Source organism: Phoca vitulina, unplaced genomic scaffold (genome assembly GCF_004348235.1).
Source record: "Phoca vitulina isolate PV1807 unplaced genomic scaffold, GSC_HSeal_1.0 scaffold4, whole genome shotgun sequence".
Lineage (NCBI taxonomy): Eukaryota > Metazoa > Chordata > Mammalia > Carnivora > Phocidae > Phoca > Phoca vitulina.
Window position 1 is genome coordinate 55,329,941 of NW_022589707.1, and position 21,660 is coordinate 55,351,600.

At 37.2% G+C, this 21,660-nt stretch overlaps 1 protein-coding gene across 4 annotated transcripts in view; it reads left to right on the forward strand.

Annotated features, from left to right (window-relative positions):
* Positions 1–21,660, forward strand: part of THSD7A (thrombospondin type 1 domain containing 7A) — a 428,494-nt gene that overhangs the window by 385,272 nt on the left and 21,562 nt on the right. For all 4 annotated transcript variants that reach the window (XM_032402031.1, XM_032402029.1, XM_032402030.1 and 1 more), the window contains 9 exons: positions 2,311–2,489; positions 5,212–5,217; positions 6,881–7,014; positions 11,291–11,444; positions 13,059–13,203; positions 14,561–14,676; positions 18,027–18,144; positions 18,386–18,531; positions 18,953–19,127. In XM_032402031.1, coding sequence (XP_032257922.1) covers positions 2,311–2,489; positions 5,212–5,217; positions 6,881–7,014; positions 11,291–11,444; positions 13,059–13,203; positions 14,561–14,676; positions 18,027–18,144; positions 18,386–18,531; positions 18,953–19,127 — 1,173 coding nt within the window. The remainder of the gene's footprint in view (positions 1–2,310; positions 2,490–5,211; positions 5,218–6,880; positions 7,015–11,290; positions 11,445–13,058; positions 13,204–14,560; positions 14,677–18,026; positions 18,145–18,385; positions 18,532–18,952; positions 19,128–21,660) is intronic.

Sequence of the window (21,660 nt, forward strand, 5' to 3'; positions counted from 1 at the left end):
AATTGATCAAGCTATTCAACACAATTCCTATCAAAATCTTAGCTGCCTTTGTGGACAGAGATTGACAAGCTGATTCCAAGATGCATATGGAAATGTAAGGGACCCAAAAAAGCCAAAACTATCTTGAAAAGTAAGAACGAAGTAGGAGGACTCACGCATCCTGACTTCGAAACTTACTACAAAGTTACAGCAATCAAGATGGTGTGGTATTGGCATAGAGATCAATGGAATGACATTTAGAATCTAGACATAAACCCTTACATTTATGGTCAATTGATTTTCAACAAAATAATTCAATGTAGAAAAAAAATAGTCTTTTCAACAAATAGACCTGGAATAGCTTGATAATCACATACAAAAGAATGAAGTTGGACCCCCCTACACCTTTTAGCATACACAAAAATTAAGTGAATTATATACCTAAATATGAGAGCTAAAACTGTAAAACTCTTAGAAGAAAACATAGATGTAAATCTTAATTACTTTGGATTAGGTAATAATTTTCTAGATGTGACATCAGAGCTTAAGCAACCAAAGAAAAAATAGGTAAATTAGACTCATTGACAGTTAAAATTTTGTTCTTCAAAGGACACTAAAATAAAAAAGACAAGTTTTGACAAATGTAGAAATTGGAACACTTATACCTTGCTAGTGGTATTGTAAAATGGTGTGCTTTAGAAAACAGTTTGGCACTTCCTCAAAAAGTTAAATATAGAGTTACAATATGACCCAGCAATTCCACTCCTAGATATATACCCACGAGAATTAAAAACATGTTCACACAGAAACTGATACACAAACATTCACAGCAGCATTATTCATAATACACAAAATAGGGAAAGAACTAAAATATCCATCTGCTGATGAGTGGATAAACAAAATATGATCTATCCATACAATGGAACACTACTCAGTCATAAAAAGGAGTGAAGTACTAACACATGCTATAACATAGATGAACCCTGAAAACATTATACTAAGTGAAATAAGCCAATCAAAAAAGACCGCAGAATGTTTGCTTTCATTCTATGAAATGTCCAGAACAGGTGAATTCTTAGGGACAGAAAGTGGATGAGTTGTTGCCAGATGATGAGGGAGGGGAAAACGGGAGGTGACTGCTAATGGGTATAGGGTTTCTTTTTGTGGCGATGAACATGTTCTAAAATTAGATAGTGGTGATGATTGTATGACTCAGTGAATATATTAAAAACCAAAACATAAGCTGACTTTTACAGTGTATGAATTATATCTCAATAAAAAAAAATTGTAAACCAACCTAGAGTTCCCTAGTACAAGTTGTTTATATTATTACCATTTTCAAAATCAGATCCTTGATGCTAATCTAAAATGGTACAAGAGCAAACCCTCTGCACATCAGAGTATTACCCAGAACAACCATGCATTTGACTCTTGAGCAAAGGAAATTTTGCTTTTTCCACATATTTGCCTGGAGAATACTAGTGATGAATTGATACTGTGAAATGCCAAATTGGTAATAAGGGACTGTTCCAGGAAAATGCACCCATTTCTCAAATCACATCTGTAGACTGTTAAGCTAATTGACTGTGTGATTTGATGGAATGAGTACTGGACTAGACCCCATCTCTTACTATGTGATCCTGCACTTGTCAATTATCTTTCCGCATTTGTTTTCCTATCTGTCCAGTAGAATATCAATACCTGCCCAATACATTTAGAAGATTTTCAAGAGAATACAATGAATGCAAGATGTGAAATTGTTTTGAAATTGACAGCACTAAAAACTATGAGACATTATTTAACATCCTTCATTTTCTTCTCCAGATTTGATTTTCAAAGGGGAAACAAGGTGCTAAGTTAAACGGTTCCTTTTGGATGTTGATTGAGAGGGTCTGGCTCTCTTCTTGAGGAAGAATATTGCATGGACTCAAACACTTCGGCTTGTGTGACATTAACACAGAGAATTTTATAGAAAGCTGTTATAATTTTTTTTAATGTATCATTCTGACAGCCTGAGAACGATATAGCAGCCGACAGGTTATTGTCAATTAAACATGAGCTGTCAGAAAGTCAGAAATGTTGAAATGTGGTGAGCATGAATCCTAAACAGATCATATGGCCGCTGCTCAGCTGTTACTTTAACAGAGTCACTGTACGTACGTGTCATTTTCCTGCAGAATTTAATTTAAGTTCCTCACAATGCAGACATATTTGCATTTGCATGTTGCTGTCAAGTCAAACTTGGACCTTCTAAATGAGCTAGAATGGTGGGTGGTAGTGGGCAAGTCACATGTGGAGAAGAGGACTCTCATCTGGCTTGTTTCCACTCAGGTTACATTGAAGAGGCTTGCATCATCCCCTGTCCCTCTGACTGCAAGCTCAGCGAGTGGTCCAACTGGTCTCGCTGCAGTAAGTCCTGTGGGAGTGGCGTCAAGGTTCGGTCTAAATGGTTGCGTGAAAAACCCTATAATGGAGGGAGGCCTTGCCCCAAACTGGACCATGTCAACCAGGTATTTTCTACCATTGATTCTAATACTGAGAATATTAACATGTTATTTAGATTCACAATGATCTATTTTTTTTCCTCCAAAATGGAGAAGAATAAACAATAGCCCTGAATAAGAAATTTGACCTATTTTATCCTTAGAATGCCTGAGTAAATATATGTATGTTCTTATAATCCCAAATCAGATACATTATCTTTGCATTAGGAGATTTAGTACCTTGCATGTATATGCATATGAAAAATGGAAATGGAAATTAAAATGACACCTACCTTTAAAATAATATCATAAAATTGTATCTAGCTGTGTGCTGAGAGCAAGACTGTCTCATTATTATAGTTCCCCTAGACTCTCAGAAAAGACATCTCAATTACCAACTACTTAAAATGAAAGAAAGTATTTGGATTTGGATCTAAAACTAGGAGATCTCTCTCTCTCTCTCTCTCTCTCTCTCTCTCTCTCTCCCTCCCTCTCTCTCCCTCTCCCCCTCCCCCCCTTCCTCCCTCCCCCTCCCTCCCCCCCCATCCTTCTCCCTCTCTAAAAAGAAGGTTGGGGGGGGTCCTCCTGAGTGGCTCAGTTGGTTGAATGTCTTTGTATCAGCTCAGGTCAGGATCTCAGGGTTGTGAGATTGAGCTCCTCGTCTGGCTTGTGCTGGGTGTGGAGACTGCTTAAGATTCTCTCTCCCTCTCTCTCTGCCCCTCATACACTCTCTCTCCATCCCTCTCTAAAAAAATCAAAAAATAAAACTAGGAAATATGAATTTGACTGTTCATTTAAATTTGTTTGATACAAAATATGTTAAAAAAGATATAAAGATGACTTCAAAGTCAGTGTAATTATGTTATCTACCAATTTAGTCTTTGACCTTTTGAATTTTATTTGGAACCTTATTTGATTTTTGTATGTTCATTTCATTAGCTGCTGTTAATAGTTGTTACTTGTGTTCTATTGGAGATATAAAATAAAAAGACTGATAGAGGGAATTGTGACTAATTCAAATGTAATATAAGATATAAGCAATTATTATCATGTTTGACCTACATGTGAATTAACAAAGAATAAACTTAATATAGTATGTGTAGATGTTAAGATATGTATTTATAGTGTCACAATCAAATGAGCCAAATCATATATATGAACCAACTTTAAATATGCAGATAGGTTTCATGCATACATAGATTAATTTTAATCTCCAAACACACTGCTTACCAGTACACATACTTTACTTCCCACATTAACTTAAATTGTTAATGATAATAAAGATATACTGTAGGGTGCTCCCCTCCACCTGCTAAATGGGATGCCGCCCAATTCATGAATCACATGGGAAAGCCAATTAGATCTTCAAAAATAATAAGGTAAAATAAAGGTACAGTCTAGAGAAAATAAAAATAAATTTTGAATAAAGAAATTAAGGACAAAGAAAGTGGAGAATTAAATGCCGTAGAAAGTACTACTCTGAAAAAATCTTGATTTTTTTTTTTCCCTGAGTGAAGTTGCTGAATGTGCCCTTCAAGGCAACCATCGGTGACTAATACGCAGTACTGCTGCCATCTACTGGTCAATGAGTTTTCCTGCCAGAGTGAATATTTGCAAAGAAGAAAATTCAGTTAACATAACCCTAATGAAACACTGTAACTGAAGTGTAAGCTTTATAATGCAAAGGAATATTTTTCTACAAGTTTTGAAATCTTAAATTTCCATAGGTAAACTTAACTTATAATAACTTCTGCTCCATGGTCCTAATAAAGAGAAATTCTACATAAATGTATAGGCTCAGTGTGTGTGTGTGTGTGTGTGTGTGTGTGTGTGTGTGTGTGTACGTACAGCCAATGAGCCTTTCAATTAAAATAAGCTGTGTTTGCCTCAGCATTTTTTTTACTAGCGAATTTTCAAAGGTTCAGGACCTTCTGCCAAGTTGTCTTTGCTATGAAAAGTCTTTTACCTAAGCCATTTTTCTGTCACTCTCCAACTCTGGTAAAATTTAATGCAGAGTTTGATGGGGACATTTAGGTACTTGTTAATCATCTTACTGGTGGTATATTAAGTTATTAACAACTAAAAATTAAAGCTAAAACAAGAAATAGTAGATTCCTGACTCTGAGTACAGATGTTCTACATTTAAAAATAGAAATTTCTAGGACCTTATCAGTAAAATATTAGGAAAGAACATACAAAGGTTTGTGTTAACTTTGAAAATTGTAAATCACATGGATTTTTTTTATCACAATTATATATTCCTCAATAACATAATCAGTGGTCCATTGACTTGGTAATGGTCTTTGAAGTACCATTTTCTGATTGAGGAAGCAAATTCTCATCCCAAGAAATGTAGGTGGATGGATGGATTAAAATCAATAGATTAATCAATCAGTCTATGGGTACATTTCACTCACAATTTATCTATCCCCCATGATATATGTATTTTAAGGTCTACTCAGTTTTTTAAGATTTCTTCATCCTGCCCATCTAATCTTTTCCTTGGCTGTGTTGTTTATAATACTCCTTTGTATATCTTCACTTTAAACAATAATGAGTTGCTTTTTCTCTCCCAAGGCTTAATGAAGATATTGTAATCATTTACCAAAAAAAAAAAAAAAAGTTGGCTTTTATGTGTAGGTAAAATAATATTTTAACTTAGAACATGAATTTTTTCATCCAGTATACTGATGTTTTTCCTTATCTTTTTCCTCTCCCTTTTCTTCATTCCTGTTGAACACTACTCCAGGCCCAGGTAAGAACTTCTAAACCTCCTGGTTCATGGAAGAATACTGCTTGCTTTCTTTTTCACTCCCGACTTCAGAGAATGTATTTCTTTTCCTGCTATTGTCTTTTATCTTTTACAGGGAGAAAATACCACATTTTCCATAAAATTTTTGTTCTGCAGCTGTTTCCCCCCACCCACCCCCGCCCCAGCATGCTACCTGTGTTTTCCCACTTCAGTATCAGGGCTGAGGTGCAGGGGTGGGGAGAACAAGCTTCACTTCACCAGCCTTGAAAAGGCAGTGCCATCTCTTGTTAATGCTGTCATGCTTCTCGGGGGGGGAGAGGTAAAGGTGCAGGTGGGCTGAAGGTGGGTGGCAGGAAGTTGCTCTGAACTGATTTGTATTCAGTCCAGTGTAGGAGATTAGAATGAAAGCCATTGAAAGATTAGGGAAAATGGCATTTCTCCTTCAGTTTTTCCCTTCCGCACAAGTTGTAGGGTAATGTTTTACTCCGTAGTACTTAGTACGATTTTAATGCAGTACCCAATGTGGAGGTGATAATTTATAACAATAATGATAGGTTCTTATTCCAACGGTGCGTAGTCTTTATTCTTACTATTCCATTCTTACTTCTTGAATAGGTCAACTTTATTTACTCACTAAAATTTGCACAAAATAGCTCCAAAGGACTATTTATATCTATATTTTCTGGAGTTATATAGTTACACAAAACATACATATACTAGTGTGTGTTGTGTGTGAAATAGGCAATAATGTTGAATTACCATAGATTTTGAAATTATTTTAAAAGACATTTTTCTTTAATGGTTGAGTCAGCTGTGTTGCAGTGGATTATACAGTTTATTTCCTTGGCTTAGTCATTCTTCTCACTGAGAAAAAAGCATAATTGGTTCATTGTTCTAAAATCCTGAAACCAAACACACCAGCCTAACTGTGGGGCTTTCAGGCTTTGTGGACAGGAGCAAGACAATTGGCTTTGTGTCATGTGGACCCTCCCTGCTTTGGGCTGTAACTGGGTAATACGAGGCCAATTTCAGACCTTGCTTCCAAGCCCTAAATGCTTAAGGGTTAGTTTTAAAATGGTTTTATTTCTTACTATTTATCGTTTAATTTAGTTTCACATACAGAATGCAAAAAATATATAAATTCTTATTGCTATGTACATTCCTTTGGAAAACAGGCCAAGTTATATTCCTTTGAAAACAGCTACTTTTATATGCTTATTTAATTAATTCATTCATTTATCCATTCATTCATCTATTCAACAAATCTCTATAGAATGCCTAACATAGGAGCACTCCAGCCTAAGTGTTGAAGACGCACAACACCGTGAAGAAGACAGATGGCCCATGAAATTACAGTACTGTGCAGTGGGGGGCAGTACGGGGCAGTGTGCGAGGTGTCCCGGGCATTTCGCCAGGTCACACGTGCAACTGTAATGTGATAGAGGATCAAGGATCAAGAGAATACAACACAGCTAGCCCTGCCCATTACTGCTGGAACTCTCAAGAGGTTTTCTATAGTCCTGTCTTAGAATAATGAGCCTGTCATAAAGGAGAGGAATGGAAATAGCTAAACAGGAATACAGCGTTCGTCGTGGAGGTGAGGGGCTCCCAGTTGCGTTCCTCGGGTTCCCTGCGGAGAAGTCCCTGAGAACTGTGTGTGTTTCAGGTGTATGAGGTGGTCCCTTGCCACAGTGACTGCAGCCAGTACGTATGGGTCCCAGAGCCGTGGAGCATCTGCAAAGTGACCTTTGTCAACATGCGGGATAACTGTGGAGAAGGCGTGCAGACCCGAAAAGTGAGGTAAGGCCCTTACTCCTCCCCAGTTCCCTGCATCAAACTGTCTTCAGCTTTATTTCTAGGGAACCTGCGTTTGTGGAATGCTCCAAGGGGATCCGCTTCAAGCAGCAGGTTGTTACACGGGGCCTCTGACAGGAAGCCTCACTTCAAGGTGCTCCTGAAAAGAAAGATCCACATATTGAATGCAAGCTGAACTAAGGCAGTTTTTCCAACCCCAATGACTTTGTTCTTAAAGGCCAAAAATATTTCCGACTGCTTTTTAGTGATAAACTGTTGTAAACTCTTGCTCCTTTGTATCCTCAAACTGGCAAACTTGTGACTACTTTCAACTCCTCCAGGAAGCCTTCCCTAATACCTAGTGCTGCTCATTTGTTCTGTGGGCGTACTGCCCAGTAGGGTAACCACTAGCCACGTGGGGCTATTTCATTTTAAATTTAAACTAATTAAAGTTAAATTAAAAATACATTTCCTCAGCCGCACTAGACACATTTCAAATGTTCCAGAGGGATAGAGCTTGTCCATCAGCACAGAAAGTTCTGTTGAGCAGTGTTGCTCCACAGTACCCCACGTACCCCTCATTGTTTTGGAAAGATCCATTTACTGTCTGTCGTTTTTGTTAAACTCTATAGCTTTCTCCAGACCGAGACCCTGTCATAGTCACAGAAATTCCCTGACACCTAATACAGTTTGGATACTCATTAAATTTTCCCTGCGGTATCTGCATATGGCTCTTAAGCGTTCTGGAACCCTACGGAACAAGTGTATGAGGTTTTATTATCTCCACTTTATAGAGTAGATTCAGAAGTACTAAGTAATTTACCAAGAGCACCCATCTAGTAAAGCAACAGATTTGTCACTCTTTATACCAGTTTCTTCTAACCCTGCTGAGTGACACACAGTTAAGACAAATCAAAACATCCAAAACTCGACAGTTCATGTTGTGGACAAGCTCTGACCTAACTTCCCATGAATTTAAGATTTGTATTTCTCAATAGAAAAGTAGAGCAAATTACCATTTGTATTGTAAAACTTCAGCACAATCTGTATAAGTTTGTTTCCAATAAAAATAATCTCTATTTCTTTTCTCACAAGCCCTCTGAACTCTCAAGCTATTTTTCTGAGGAACTTAATAAAGGTGGATGAGGGGTTGGGAGGTAATAAGTTGGTAGGGAAAGGTAAGGAAAAGACAGAGATTCCATTTTCCACCCTTCCCTTCCAAATTTAAATTTTCTCCTTCAAATTTAAAAATATTTTCCCTATAAAAAGATTTTGATCAATTTGGTTTTTTGTAAGAAAAATTATAATAAAGAACTGTTCTTTCAGCTTTCCCTTCAATGATCTTTGTAGATGTTGCTTTTTCTTGCTTTATAAATAGATACTCTCAACATTTCCTGCTACATCTTAAACAAAGTAACTTTTGAGATCAATTTATTTTTTCAGTAAACATCTTTAATGTCAATAGAGAAAAGAGAAGGTCCGTATCGATTGTGATCTCTGATCATGTAATAATGTTCCTATTTGTTACAGATTGAGTAGTAAACTTTTCTAACCTTATCCTCTGCTAATTAAGGTCAAAATGTCCTGCTTATATGCAAGCATTGGATGACATTTCAGGATAGATGAGTCTGTAAGAGAGCAGGTACCAATTTATCCAATGTCATTCTTTCTCTTTCAGGATGGCATGTACATCAAAGGCTGGTGGCAGAAGTGATTTTCCCTGGTGGGAAGGGATATTTTTCACAGACATTTTTTTTTAGAATTTCTAGCACCTGGTGATAATAAAAAAGATAATAAAAAGCAACAGATTTGGTTATTTTTACTGTTGCTTTTGAATTCTCTGCAGACAGTGTACCTCCTTATTGTCATACCCGTGGCTGGCCTCTGTCCCACCCTTTGCCTCCAGCTCGGTTCTGCACTATGTATTTCTAACACAGCTCAGTGTTCTCACAGCATAATTCCCTGTCCTATGGAAAGGAAAAAGGCCAAGAATTTGAAGAAAGCAAATGAACTTAAAGTGCCTTCCTTTGTGCTTAAAACTTGATGCAAATATTTATTCTGTTTTCTAGAGTGATTTTAAAAACTGATTAATACCAAATAAAGTAAATAAAACATAAATAATCTGAATGTCAACAATAAGGACATTTTTAACAGTTGTGGCACGTTGAAATGATGTCATTCAAATATAGTCATTAAAAATTCTATCTTAGTTGGGGCGCCCGGGTGGTACAGCGTGTTAAGCATCTGACCCTTGGTTTCAGCTCTCAAGCTCCTGAAATCAAACCCCGCGTTGGCTCTGTGCTGAGGGAAGAATTGGCTTGGGTTCTCTCTCTCTGCCCCTCCCCCCCTCAAATAAAGAAATCTTTAAAAAAAAATTATATCTTAGAAAAATTGTTAATGATATGAAGAGATGTTCATAATGTATTATTGATTTTTTAAACAGTACAAATAGTAGGTAAAATTTGCTCTATTTAATGAAGTAAAATATATGCTTACATAGATTCTATCTCAGTCAGAGATAGAATCGTGTGACTTTTTTTGTTCCTTCTGATTTTCCTAAACTGAATAAATTAGCTGTATAATAAAGAATTAAAGGAGAAAAGCCTGTAAAAATGTAGTTTTATGTACATAACTACTTAATAGAGTATTGAACGTCTGTCTTTAACTCTGGATCAATAGGTAATTTTGCAAGTTAATCCTTGTACACTGTGTTGGTGCTTACCATGAATACAATCTTGCCTTAGCAGCAAACCCAACTTTTGAGCATTAAACCCGTTCCCTGTCATCTCAAAGCTGCTCCATGTCCTCTCAAAGCTGCTGTCAACAGAATATTTTTAAAATGCCATCAAAGATAGAACTTTTTCCTGGAAAACTAAAATTCTCCCAAAGAAATTTATAATTTTTTCTTCAATGAAATCAAATAAATATCTACCTGTGCATATTTTTGTGGATGCTCTTTTCTGTTTTTATCCAATCAAATAAATATCTACCTGTGCATATTTTTGTGGTTGCTCTTTTCTATTTTTATCCAATACACGCCACACACAAAAAAATGCAGAGGTGGGTATTCGTAGAGGTATTTTTTCAGACTACAAACCCAATTAAGACATGACCAACAGCACAGTTTTCCCGTCATTAAATGTATCCCACAGGAAAACGACATTTCTCTTAAATTGGGCAGCACTGTAGAGAAAGGAATTCTGTAGAGTAGATTTGTGAAAATGCAATGTCCGCACTGATTGTAAATCCCTGGGAAAAGGTGAGATTCCAGGTATAACTGATAATGTAATTTAACCGACAGTTTAAAACATTGCTATGGCTTTGAGAGGCTTAAGAACACAAGCCTGCCTTTTTAGCTCCAACAATGTACTCTCTTCCCAAACCCATTACTTTGGTAGACCTTCTCTGAGTTATAGATGAGGGATAAAGTTTTTCTCTTCCACTAGAAAAGTGCCTGGAGAGATTATTAGCTACACTGAGAGTGAAGTCTGGTACTAGCCACGTTAATTAGATTCCCGAGAGATGAGTAAACAAGCCTTCCATGACTGCTTACAAAAGAATGAAACATAATAAAATGTTTGAATTTGTTCTGTTAGAAAGAAAACTAACAATAAAAAAAGGTCAAGATAGAGGAAGATTCAAACAACCACATTTAGAGAATTTGTGCTATTGCTACTATAATTGTGTTTTCACTTCTGGCTTTCTTTTAAGTTATCAGCATACAGGAGGCTAAAATTACTTTTTAAATGACAAAACAACTTGATAAATGCCATCAGTTACTTTTGAAAATACTTAATGAAACCTCTCACTAAAAAAGTTCAGTGTGCCTCATCTTCCATCAGTACGAATCTACTTTCTCTGTGGAATCTGCCGTTTCCTTCTGAAGAAAAAAGTGCATTGTATTCCAGAATTCCAAAAATAAGTTCCTCAATGAATCTCTGTGGACCGGTCCTCATTAGTTGGTGCATCGTATATGAGTGTAAAAGTCCCTCTTCTTTCAGAGGAAGACATACAGAGTTTATAATCCACACGGGCTATAATTTTAAAAGAGTATGATGATACAAGCAAGTGTACATTTTATATCATGCTGAAGCTCTGCAAGTATTTATGGGAGGCAGAGATCCTTTTATGTCTTCATGTTTGGAGAATTTTATTTATCAAAGGCAAACCCTCCCACCTCCCAACCCCATAATGATGTCTTAGAAAGAACCATCTATCGAATGGGTTGGCCATTGTTCTAAGTGTCCTGGTTCCTTCACTGAATAGGTATGTTTTCTTCTAGATGCATGCAGAACACAGCGGATGGTCCTTCTGACCATGTAGAAGATTACCTCTGTGATCCAGAAGAGATGCCCCTCGGCTCTAGAGAGTGCAAATTACCGTGTCCTGAGGATTGCGTGATATCTGAATGGGGTCCGTGGACCCGATGCACTTTGGTGAGATGATTAACCATTTATCAATAGCGTTTACTTAATTCCTTACCACTAAAGCTTTAAAGCTTTAATGCTCTAATTGCTAAATTAGTTACCAAATTAGTTACCAAGGCAAGGGTGTTTTCTTGGCTACCTCATTCTGTGACTGTGCCATTTAAAGTCGGCCGTGTTTTGGCGCACGCTAGAACAGCTCAACCTCTTGCAAGCTTTATGCTCCTCCATCCTCCTCCTGGACCCGCACAAAATGCCTTCAGATTGGCTTATAAATACACAGCATGTTAAAAACTGCACTGGTGATAATGAATCCCTCCAGGTAAAGGGAAAAAGAATGAAGCTCTAGTAAAAGTACTTTAATGGTGTCGGGTTATTGTCATCCCTTGCTTTTTGCCCAATCCATATTATTTAAATTGTGGGAATAATCTTTCACACTGTGGGTATACTGCAGCCGGAGTATTAACACTAAAACGCAAAAGATCTGGCAAAAAAGGGAATCGAAAGAAGAAAGCTGTGTGTCAGTGAATCTCTTTCCACACACAGACTCTGTGTCGCTGTGGGCCTGCAAAGCCAGCTGAGAGTTTCAAATCACACAAAGCTTCTAGATTTCAACAGCCCGTAGGGGCTCTTCCGCGGGACCCTGGGAAGAGTCATTTGAAACAGAACATGCTGTTTAGGATTTAGGAAATTTGGCTTGGCCCGGGGAACCTTTGTAAAGCTGCACATTTCAAAATGGCATCAAAAAGCCCAGGAAGAATACATCCAATGTGGAATTGATTTGCTGAAATACAATATAAGACAGTTTCAAAGAATTTATGATGCATGTTTTCGAGGCGAAATTCATTTTCTGTCTCAGGGTTAACATTATTAAAGGTGCTGATTAGCAGCCAACTGATAGAGCAGGAGCAAAACAGAGCTGCCGGTTGACTTGGATACAGGTTCAATAGCAACAGGGAGTCAACTGTTTCACAAGGGTATGCAGATGATCTTCTGTACTAATTCTATAGCCTCGGATTTGAAGTTCCTGTTCTTAGAAACCAGATGTTTTCAGAACAAGACGGTGCCAGCAGCAGAATGGCAAGCTAGTCTTTTTCAACTGCTGAATTGTGTTCCTGTGCATGGGGATGTGCCCATTAGGAAAATCAAGGTCACTGAATGCTAGTTATTTAAAGTCACTCTTAAAATGGTTTTTCAGGTCCAAGAATCTAAATTCGATAGATTGATTGATTTTTAATTCTATATTAGTGATGCCGATCACTAATTATATATTAATATAATTATAGTTATCATTAATATCATTAATTCATAATGAATATATAGTTATATTAATTATAAATATAATTAATCACATAATATCATATGCATGCATTTGCATATATGTGATGTGGTGTATCTATTAGTATTTGACACACGGACTCTTAAGCATCTTATAGCTAGATGGGACATCGGAAACTCATCTAACACCTCGATTTTATAGATGATGAAACTGAGGTGTAATGAGATTGTTCAAGTTAGCCCAGCGACCCCAACAGTCTCACTCCATCTCCAGTGCTCCCCCTAATATATTAGCTCTCGTGTGGCTGAGTATTCGCCTTCCTGAGGAGCTGTATTTTTCTTTGTCAGCCTTGCAATCAAAGCAATTTCCGGCAAAGGTCAGCTGATCCCATCAGACAACCTGCTGATGAAGGAAGAGCCTGCCCTAATGCTGTTGAGAAGGAACCTTGTAACCTAAACAAAAACTGCTTCCACTATGATTATAATGTAACAGGTACGTGCATAGTCACCTCATCACCGAGACAAAAGCCAAATCCCATGTTTCAGCTCAGCAGCATTCCCATAAGTACTGTTCATCTCCATCTATGTCCCTCTTGGACATGCTGCTTACTTTCCCAGAGATAATTCTTTATATAATGGCAGAAATAGTTACCTGTTTTTAATAAACATCAAGATATAGAGAATGAAAGTATCACACAAACATTGAGTCCTTAAGGTAGATTGTGAATGGTCTAAGACATCCTCCCACTTCGGGAAGGTGCAAGTAAAAGATACATCTTTCCCATAATTATCAGGTTTATTGAAAGATAAACATCTTCAGAAAATGTTTAATTGCTGTGACATACCGGGACAATTCTTTGTGTGGGGGCAGTTTATAAGCACAATTAGTCTTATGTAAAAATGTTGGCAATTTTAAGCTACCAAAAAGTATATGAAGAAGATACTAATATTCCTGTATTATCAAAGGTACAGATGAAAAAGGGTAAGTGGGTTGTTGGTTTTTTCTGAAAAAAACGTTTATTATGAATTCCATTTTTTTCCATAACTCTCATCTCCATACCATCAAGGCACATACTCTAGGAAAAAAGAGAATGTGTTAGTTTATATGATGCGGGGCAACCCCGAAGCTTATTTTGGAATTTTTCCCAAGTCATTCTCACACTAAAATAAACTCCAAACCTTATACAAAACACACAGCCATCAGATTGGCCTTTTGTTCCCTTAGGTTTTTCTCTTCAGTTTCCTTTGATGATACAAAGGAAGTCACAATTCTCCGGGACATGCTATGCTACCCTGGAGAGAAAGATGAAAGGATTATTTTGCAAAAGACATGAAGTGAAAGAATTAAATGGATATGGCCAAAGTGATTTTGAAATAAATAAGTGTATATTTTAAAACATTCTAAGTATGGACAGTAAGTGAAATAGTATTTTATTTGAGTGTAACGACACAGTTAAAGTGCCACCCGTTAAAAATTATGACTGTTTGGCTAAAATAAAAATAATGTTAAGTTTTAAATTTCTCCTTTTATTAGGAAAACAAATTTTTAAGTGACATTTGATCTGCAGGCCAAAGCCAGTTTCACGATATCACCAAATGGCTAGCTGTCAAGATGGTCAAGAAGACATCTGCCTTCAAGAATAATCCCTGTAGCTATGTGCAACCCCAGCAAGTCCATTTGACTCTTGATTTGTTCAAAGCTGGGACCCATATGTTCTGCATGTGGGATGATTGATTGTGCGGCTTAGGAAGCAGTTGTGAATTAAATATGGGATTCAGGTCATCAGAGTTTCATTTGAAATCTGTTTCCTACATAGCCTTCTGTTCTGATGGGCTCCCTTTCCTTTCAGACTGGAGTACGTGCCAGTTGAGTGAGAAGGCAGTTTGTGGAAATGGCATTAAAACAAGGATGTTGGATTGTGTTCGAAGTGACGGCAAGTCGGTTGACCTGAAATATTGTGAAGAGGTGAGGGGACACTGTGTTATATCTCTGCGAGTAAAGTCTTCCCTAATAATTTCGATTCATGCTGAGCCAAGTGACCTGTGCTCAATGCAGCTCATTGCCAACAGCTGTTTTTCTGCACTATTCAGAGGCTGCTAAGCACCCTCTTGAAAAGAAACACTGTCCAACTACTGATTTCTACACATAATTTCCTGTGTTTTGTTCTGCTTGGAGCCCAAAGGTATGCTAATTAGCCTATTTTGAAAGAAATGCTTGGGGAACAATAAGTAATCAAGGTGAATAAAGGCAATAAATCTTAATCAGACTACTCATCATCTTTTGTAATTTCATGTGAATTTTGTGTTGCCTGGGACACCTGCCAAGAGCCATCATTTATTCTCTCTGTTGCTAAACATTGATCGCATGTGGTTTGGTAGCAGATTTTGATATTAGGATCTAATATCCAGCTGTGAGAGTCTAAGTACTCAGGTCTGGATGAGAGCTTAAAATTCAAACAAAGGAATGAAGTCTTCCATTATATCTTTGAGGTACAGAGAATTGTAACTATTAATTCTCCAATTTATAAAAGTAATGTCATCATTTCTAAGTATGACCTTATGAAATGTGAGGAAACATAGTTGTTGGCTTTTCTTAGCTTTCATGAAGCTACACTTCATGTTGTAATGATTTTGTCTGACTTCCATACCAAATGGGTACTCACATTCCTGACAGGTTTTAACTCCTCCTGCATCTAAGCCCCACTGGGTTAAACATGAACCAAGATAAGCAGGAGCCTCCATAGATCTTGAACACATAGAGAGGAGCTTATGACCTCATTGGGGTTCAGTAGACATGGTGACCATAACTTCTATCTAAACATCCCAGAGGTTATATAAGCCCATGGTAAATTGTTCCAACTCCTGAGAAAACTCGAGATGGAAATATCTTAATCCATTTGATATCTTTATCGTATGGCCCTAACAACTTCGTTATATCTGTCCATGGGAACGGAGCTCCCGAGTGTGCTGAAAACGAGTTGTTTACTTAATAAATTCCACTCACCACCATCTTATAACATAATTTAGTGAATTCGTACTTTAATTATAAATTTTACACCTGAATTAATTTGCTTTTGGAACTAGTAACATCAAAGTAATGTAACCATTATAAAAAGAACATTAGTATTAATGAACATTATTATAGTCATATATTGGCTGGAGAGCTTTGATCTACTTCTAGTTGATTAATATATCTCCTTTTTTGCAAGTGTACATATAAATGTCCTCGTGGATCAGAATGAAATCTACCATGAATAGCTGAGAGCTTTGTGAAAGCTAAGCCCAAATCATACAAAACCAATTTAAAAACATGACTATAGAACAGAGGTATAAATAGAGTCCTTAATTTCTTAAATGAAATGTGAGTAAAACCCTGAGAAATAACTAATTTCAGTTATCCAGGAGCCTAGATAAATTTACTCTTATGCATTAATATTATGTTTGAATACTGTGGTGACAATTAGGGATTCAAATCATAACATTCTAGTAAATACTGTCTTTAGGGAGAATAGAGCTCTCTCTGCAGGAATTGGAATAAACAACTCATATCCCATTTTATCCATCCCCATGGATGCAGTAGTATTAAATAATAGCCCTGAGAAAAGCTAGCTATCTTTTTAATAATGGATTGATTGCCTACCTACTAATACATGTGCAAACCCTGCATTCAGCCCAACAGCAGTAGCTAACGCTTGCTGTGTCCCTAATGCCATTCCTACCCAACAAAGAGGACAATTAGGGTTAAACCCATCTAGCATTTATATAGCATTTTTTTCTTTGATGTTTTTCTTTATTCACTCAATACCTAGTAATTGGTTTCTCCTTTCCTATTCTTTGATCCCTGAACAGATTTCTTTTCATTTACTTAGACACATATGTTTACACAGATGAGAGAGCAAGAGAGGGGGGGAAAAAAGGACACAATAAATGTTTAAGAAAAAAAAGTAGTAGAGGGTTAAATGTCTTACTCCTCGATGCCCAGAAGATCTATACAGAGACATCCTTTTCAATTCTGTAGTGAAATGAGTCAGTAAGAGTTCACTTCTGTGATTCAAACCCTCTCTCCACAAAACTATTGTCTACCTTAAATGTTACACATCTTTTTTAGCATGTAATCACCTTAAGTGTCCTTTCTGCAACCTCCCATGACTTTAAGTGACTTTATGAGACTTTGATATGGTAAAAATGGTAAAAAATTTTGTGCCAAAATTGTGCCAAAAATTTGTCAAGTATTACTGGTTGAGAATATAATGGGAGCACCTGCAGAGGTATGTAGCCTGCAGCCATTGACCTGATCCTCTCTCAGTGGATAACTTAGAGCCAAGAGCTATACTTGAGCCACAACACAAGATTTCAGGAAAATTTTCTTTTGCCAGCTTTTGCTATGTACATTAGACACTATAAACTTCTTTTCCATGCAGAAATAAAACAAGATCTTGAAAATTCCCAAGAATTACCCCCGACCCCAAAATTGTACTCTCCTAACAAGCTCTTAAATATTTCTATTTTCATGCTACTTTGTACCTTGGACTTTTTAACTGTTTGCATATACAGTCGATGAGTTTGAAATCTCCTATTTTAAAAGTAGAATGCTTAAGTAAGGAACTCCATGCCAATAAAATGTCACAATATTAGTATCTGATGAGAGGCTAACCAAAATAAGTGAATTATACTACAGTTAGCTGCTGAGATCAGTTTTAGAAAAGAAAATCTTTGTAAAAAAAAAATAAGTGTATATAAAATTTTCATAATCAAAAAATTCTAGTGACCCATATTTCCTTTTGAAAGAGATAGCATACTTAACTAATATATTATTTCAATACATTATAATACTTAGTTTTCAAATGGTGATTTGTCTTTCAAACCTTTTGCTTTTCAGTTTAACATGCACATGCAAAGATAAATTTTTATCCCAAAGATACAACTATAGATCTATATATTGGTGATATTTTTGGTTTTTAACTAATGGAAAGGAATCGTGCTTACACCTATTTGTTCCTTGTTTAGGGAAATTAGGCCAATTTGGAGACTAAAGCTACTTTTTTTCATGACTTATCTAAACAGTTCAACAGCATTGAGTAAACGGGCTCCTCCACTCATCCTGTGCCCTTTTCTCCCACTCTTCTGGGTTGAACCACTTTCTATTTTTAAGTTTGGGTGTTTGACCTCCAGGTACCCTTTTAATTCTATTATGCATCTTGCTTTTTCTTCCTCTCCTCTCCACTACTCTTCTTCTCTTCCTCCCACCCTCCTTCTACCGCTACACCGAGCCAAGCTTCCAGGTCAATACAAACACATCTACCTCTCTCCTTTCAGCTTGGCCTGGAGAAGAACTGGCCGATGAACACATCGTGTGTGGTGGAATGCCCTGTCAACTGTCAGCTTTCCGACTGGTCTCCTTGGTCAGATTGTTCTCAAACATGTGGCCTCACAGGTTGGTCTGTACCTTCATTAACATTAGACTCCTGGTCAAGGAACAGGAAATAAGATACCCCTCTTGCTTTAAGTCTTACCAGATAATCTTCAGAAAAGTTGAATCAGTGTCTTTCTCTTCAAAATGTCTGAGCCTTACTCGTTCCTCAGGTCTCCTCAGCAGAAGTATCTGATGCCCTCACTCAAGATAGACGCTCACACAAATATGTCACTAGAGTTGCATCCCCTTGTATCTCTTTAAGGAAAAATGATCCGAAGGCGCACCGTGACCCAGCCCTTTCAGGGTGATGGACGGCCATGCCCTGCCCTGATGGAACAGTCCAAGCCTTGCCCAGTGAAGCCCTGTTACCAGTGGCAATATGGCCAGTGGTCTCTATGCCAAGTGCAGGTAATCAGATCTCAAGAGGTTGTATGGAAATGTGTGTTTTTTTAATCTGTAGAGACTTGTTTTCAGAAATATTTTTCAGAGCTGACAGCATGTTTCCTCCTAAAGATTTTAGGTACCTTGCCATTTTGTAACTGTTTAATTAGTTTTGATAACAAGCAGTCCCTGTCCTGTGTTTTTAAAATCATTTGGAGACTGATTCATTTTAATGAAAATTTATTTGCCTGTCTTTGGCTAGAAAACAAATAAATTGTTCATTGTGTACTTTACAGCTAGTGTCCTATAGGACTTCTTCCCTAGGGTTGCAAATGCTCCTTTAACTGCCCATAAATCAAAATCAGTCGTGCAGAGATGACTGTAAGTGATGAGCTCGCTAATGAATTATTTTTCTTTTCCTAATTAGTTACTTCTTCCTGTATTCCAGGATGCCCAGTGCGGCGAAGGGACCAGAACAAGGAACATTTCCTGTGTAGTGAGTGATGGGTCAGCTGATGATTTCAGCAAAGTGGTGGATGAAGAATTCTGTACTGACATTGAACCCATCATAGATGGTAATAAAAAAATGGTTCTCGAGGAGACCTGCACCCAGCCTTGCCCAGGTAACAATACCAAAACAGAATTCATAGTTTGATCATTTCTTACTAGCACCAGAGTTGAGAAGGAGTATGTTCTAAGTTACATGTATAGTCTAAGTTAAGGCACGTCAGCAAGTCTTCTCATTCAGTAGTATCTGTGCCAATAACTGGATACTATAGTGTGGATGAAGGGGGTCTTGCCTTTTCACTGCCAACGAAGGGTGAAGTCTGGGTCTCCTGTGTGGCCTCTGCTGACACCCACTCACCTGGAGTTTTAACACCTGTAGGGGATGGCAGTTAAGGCCTTAGGTTCATGCTTGACAGGGCAAGTATGAAAGAGAATTTGCACCTATTTAGGATTTCCAGGAGAGAGAGAGAAGCAGGGTCTAAACACATAATGGCTAAAGAAAGACTTAAGTCCTTATAATGAAGGCTTACTCTGGGTCCTGAATAGAGTCAACAACAAATTCACATGTAGGCATATTGTACTTAAAACATAAAATGTAGAAAAATAACTAGTAACACACCAAGAAAAAAAAAAAGATTACCTGCAACTGAAGGCAATTAAAATTAGAATTCTTCTTAGTTACAATGAAAGCCAAAAGACAATGGAATATATGCAAAGTGTGATGGAAAATGGCCATGAACCTAAAATGCTATCCCCAGCTACACCATTCAAGAGGGAGAAAAAATATTATGGAAGAAAATATTGAAATTATTCCAATTCAAAGTTAGACACAACGGGTTCATGCAGTAAAATGTGGAAAGCAAATATTATATATCAAGTAGTTTAGAAATAATTGGCAGACAGTGATAAACTAATATTTAGGAATTTGGGCTTGATGCAGAGAACTTTAGGGTAGACAGAAGATCAAAATAAGTTCAATGTCAGGTATGAGCCTAAGGCTTTGAGAAAGATGGGGGCAACAGTTTATTATTAGTAGACCAGAAAAGAATAAGATTGGAAGTAAATTGCCTATACTTTACCCTCAGTGAAAAGTTTTTATTCTCCCAACTTGCCTATAAGAAAAATATCAATCTCTTTAAGGAATGTGTTATTTCAAACAAGATCCCCCCAAAATAAAAAGGATTTGGCAAACAAATATTGGAGACAAAAATAAATCATACCTTTTTTATTTGGGTATTTAAAATTTTAAAGATGGAGAACATATTTTCAAAAGTTTATTTTAATGGCATTAAGTCTTTAAACACTGAAAAAGCTGACAATACGGGTTGCTCATTCATTCTCATTAATTTACTCATTCTTAAGTAAATTATTTGCGGTGGTAATATTGGCGGTTCCTATAGTTTATCAAGATGAACTGAATAAAATTAAACAGAGCAGTAGATAAAACAACCCGATACTTTTAACTAAGTGCTAGACTTACTTTAAGATCATCCCTCACTGTGCATATTCAACTGTAACAACAATCTTTGTATATACAGATAGTTTCATCTACTTCAAATGAAGAAAGATCTTTTTAAAAAATCTTTAAAAATTACTTTCTAGACCTAGGCTAAGTGTTGCTGCTTAGACATTCCCACACCTGCTAATAATAACCTATTCCCGATCCAGCAATTCCCCTCTTCATTTCCTGCCCCCCCCCCCCTCAGATTTCCTGGCCTGATTTCAGTCTAGATATCACACACAATTGAACTTAATAAAATCATTTTTCTCCACAACAGACTGAGGTTGAGGCTGTGGGCAGAGCCCAGGACTGAAACTTTGGGCTTTGATGTGCCAAATGGCCACATAGTCAATGAAAGGTGACCAAAGCTAAAAGTTGGGAAGGCCTATCTCTTCTAAAGCCAAGTCTCCAGTGCCATTAATGGGATTATTGTGATACCCACAACACGGAGCCGCACTGGTCTCCTTGCCAGGCAATAGGGTCTACTTCCCTGTGGAGTTTCTCCTACTTGTTTTCCTTATACTTCCTGCAGCACGATCGCCCCTTCATTTGACTATTGTTATCAAGCGTTACTGGAGGCTGGGCCCCGGGCTCAAGATTGGAGATACACTGAGAGACAATTACAGCCTGTCCCCATTGCGTTTACCTTCTAATGGAAGAGACAGTTGCTAATCTAATAGTAACTTAAGTGAACACAAGATTGAAATATGTCCTAAGTGACCCAAAGGAAAGGAAGATCTCATAATAACGTCAAACAGGGCAAACACACCATTCTAATTAAAGTAATTATAAATCCAGGAGGAGGCTGCTCTTCTTTTATAAATTACAATCTATGCATCTCCGTTCCTCTCTTGCCCGTTTTCTCCAGTAATGGATTTTAAAAGTTAGCAATATAGGAGCTACTAAGCTTTAAAGAGCAAAATACTAAAGTAGGGATGTGCATTTCATACACTTGTCCTATCTTTTGCAGGCATAGTATAGTTTATTATTACATTGGTTGGATGGTCAAAATATAAAAGTATATTTAGTACAAGCTAATTTCGTACTCTCATTTGCTGCTATTAAATCTTTGAAGCCTGACCTGGATTCTTTGGAGGTGAGGATTATATAATTCACAGACAACTATTAAAAGATTAAGCTCTGTTGTA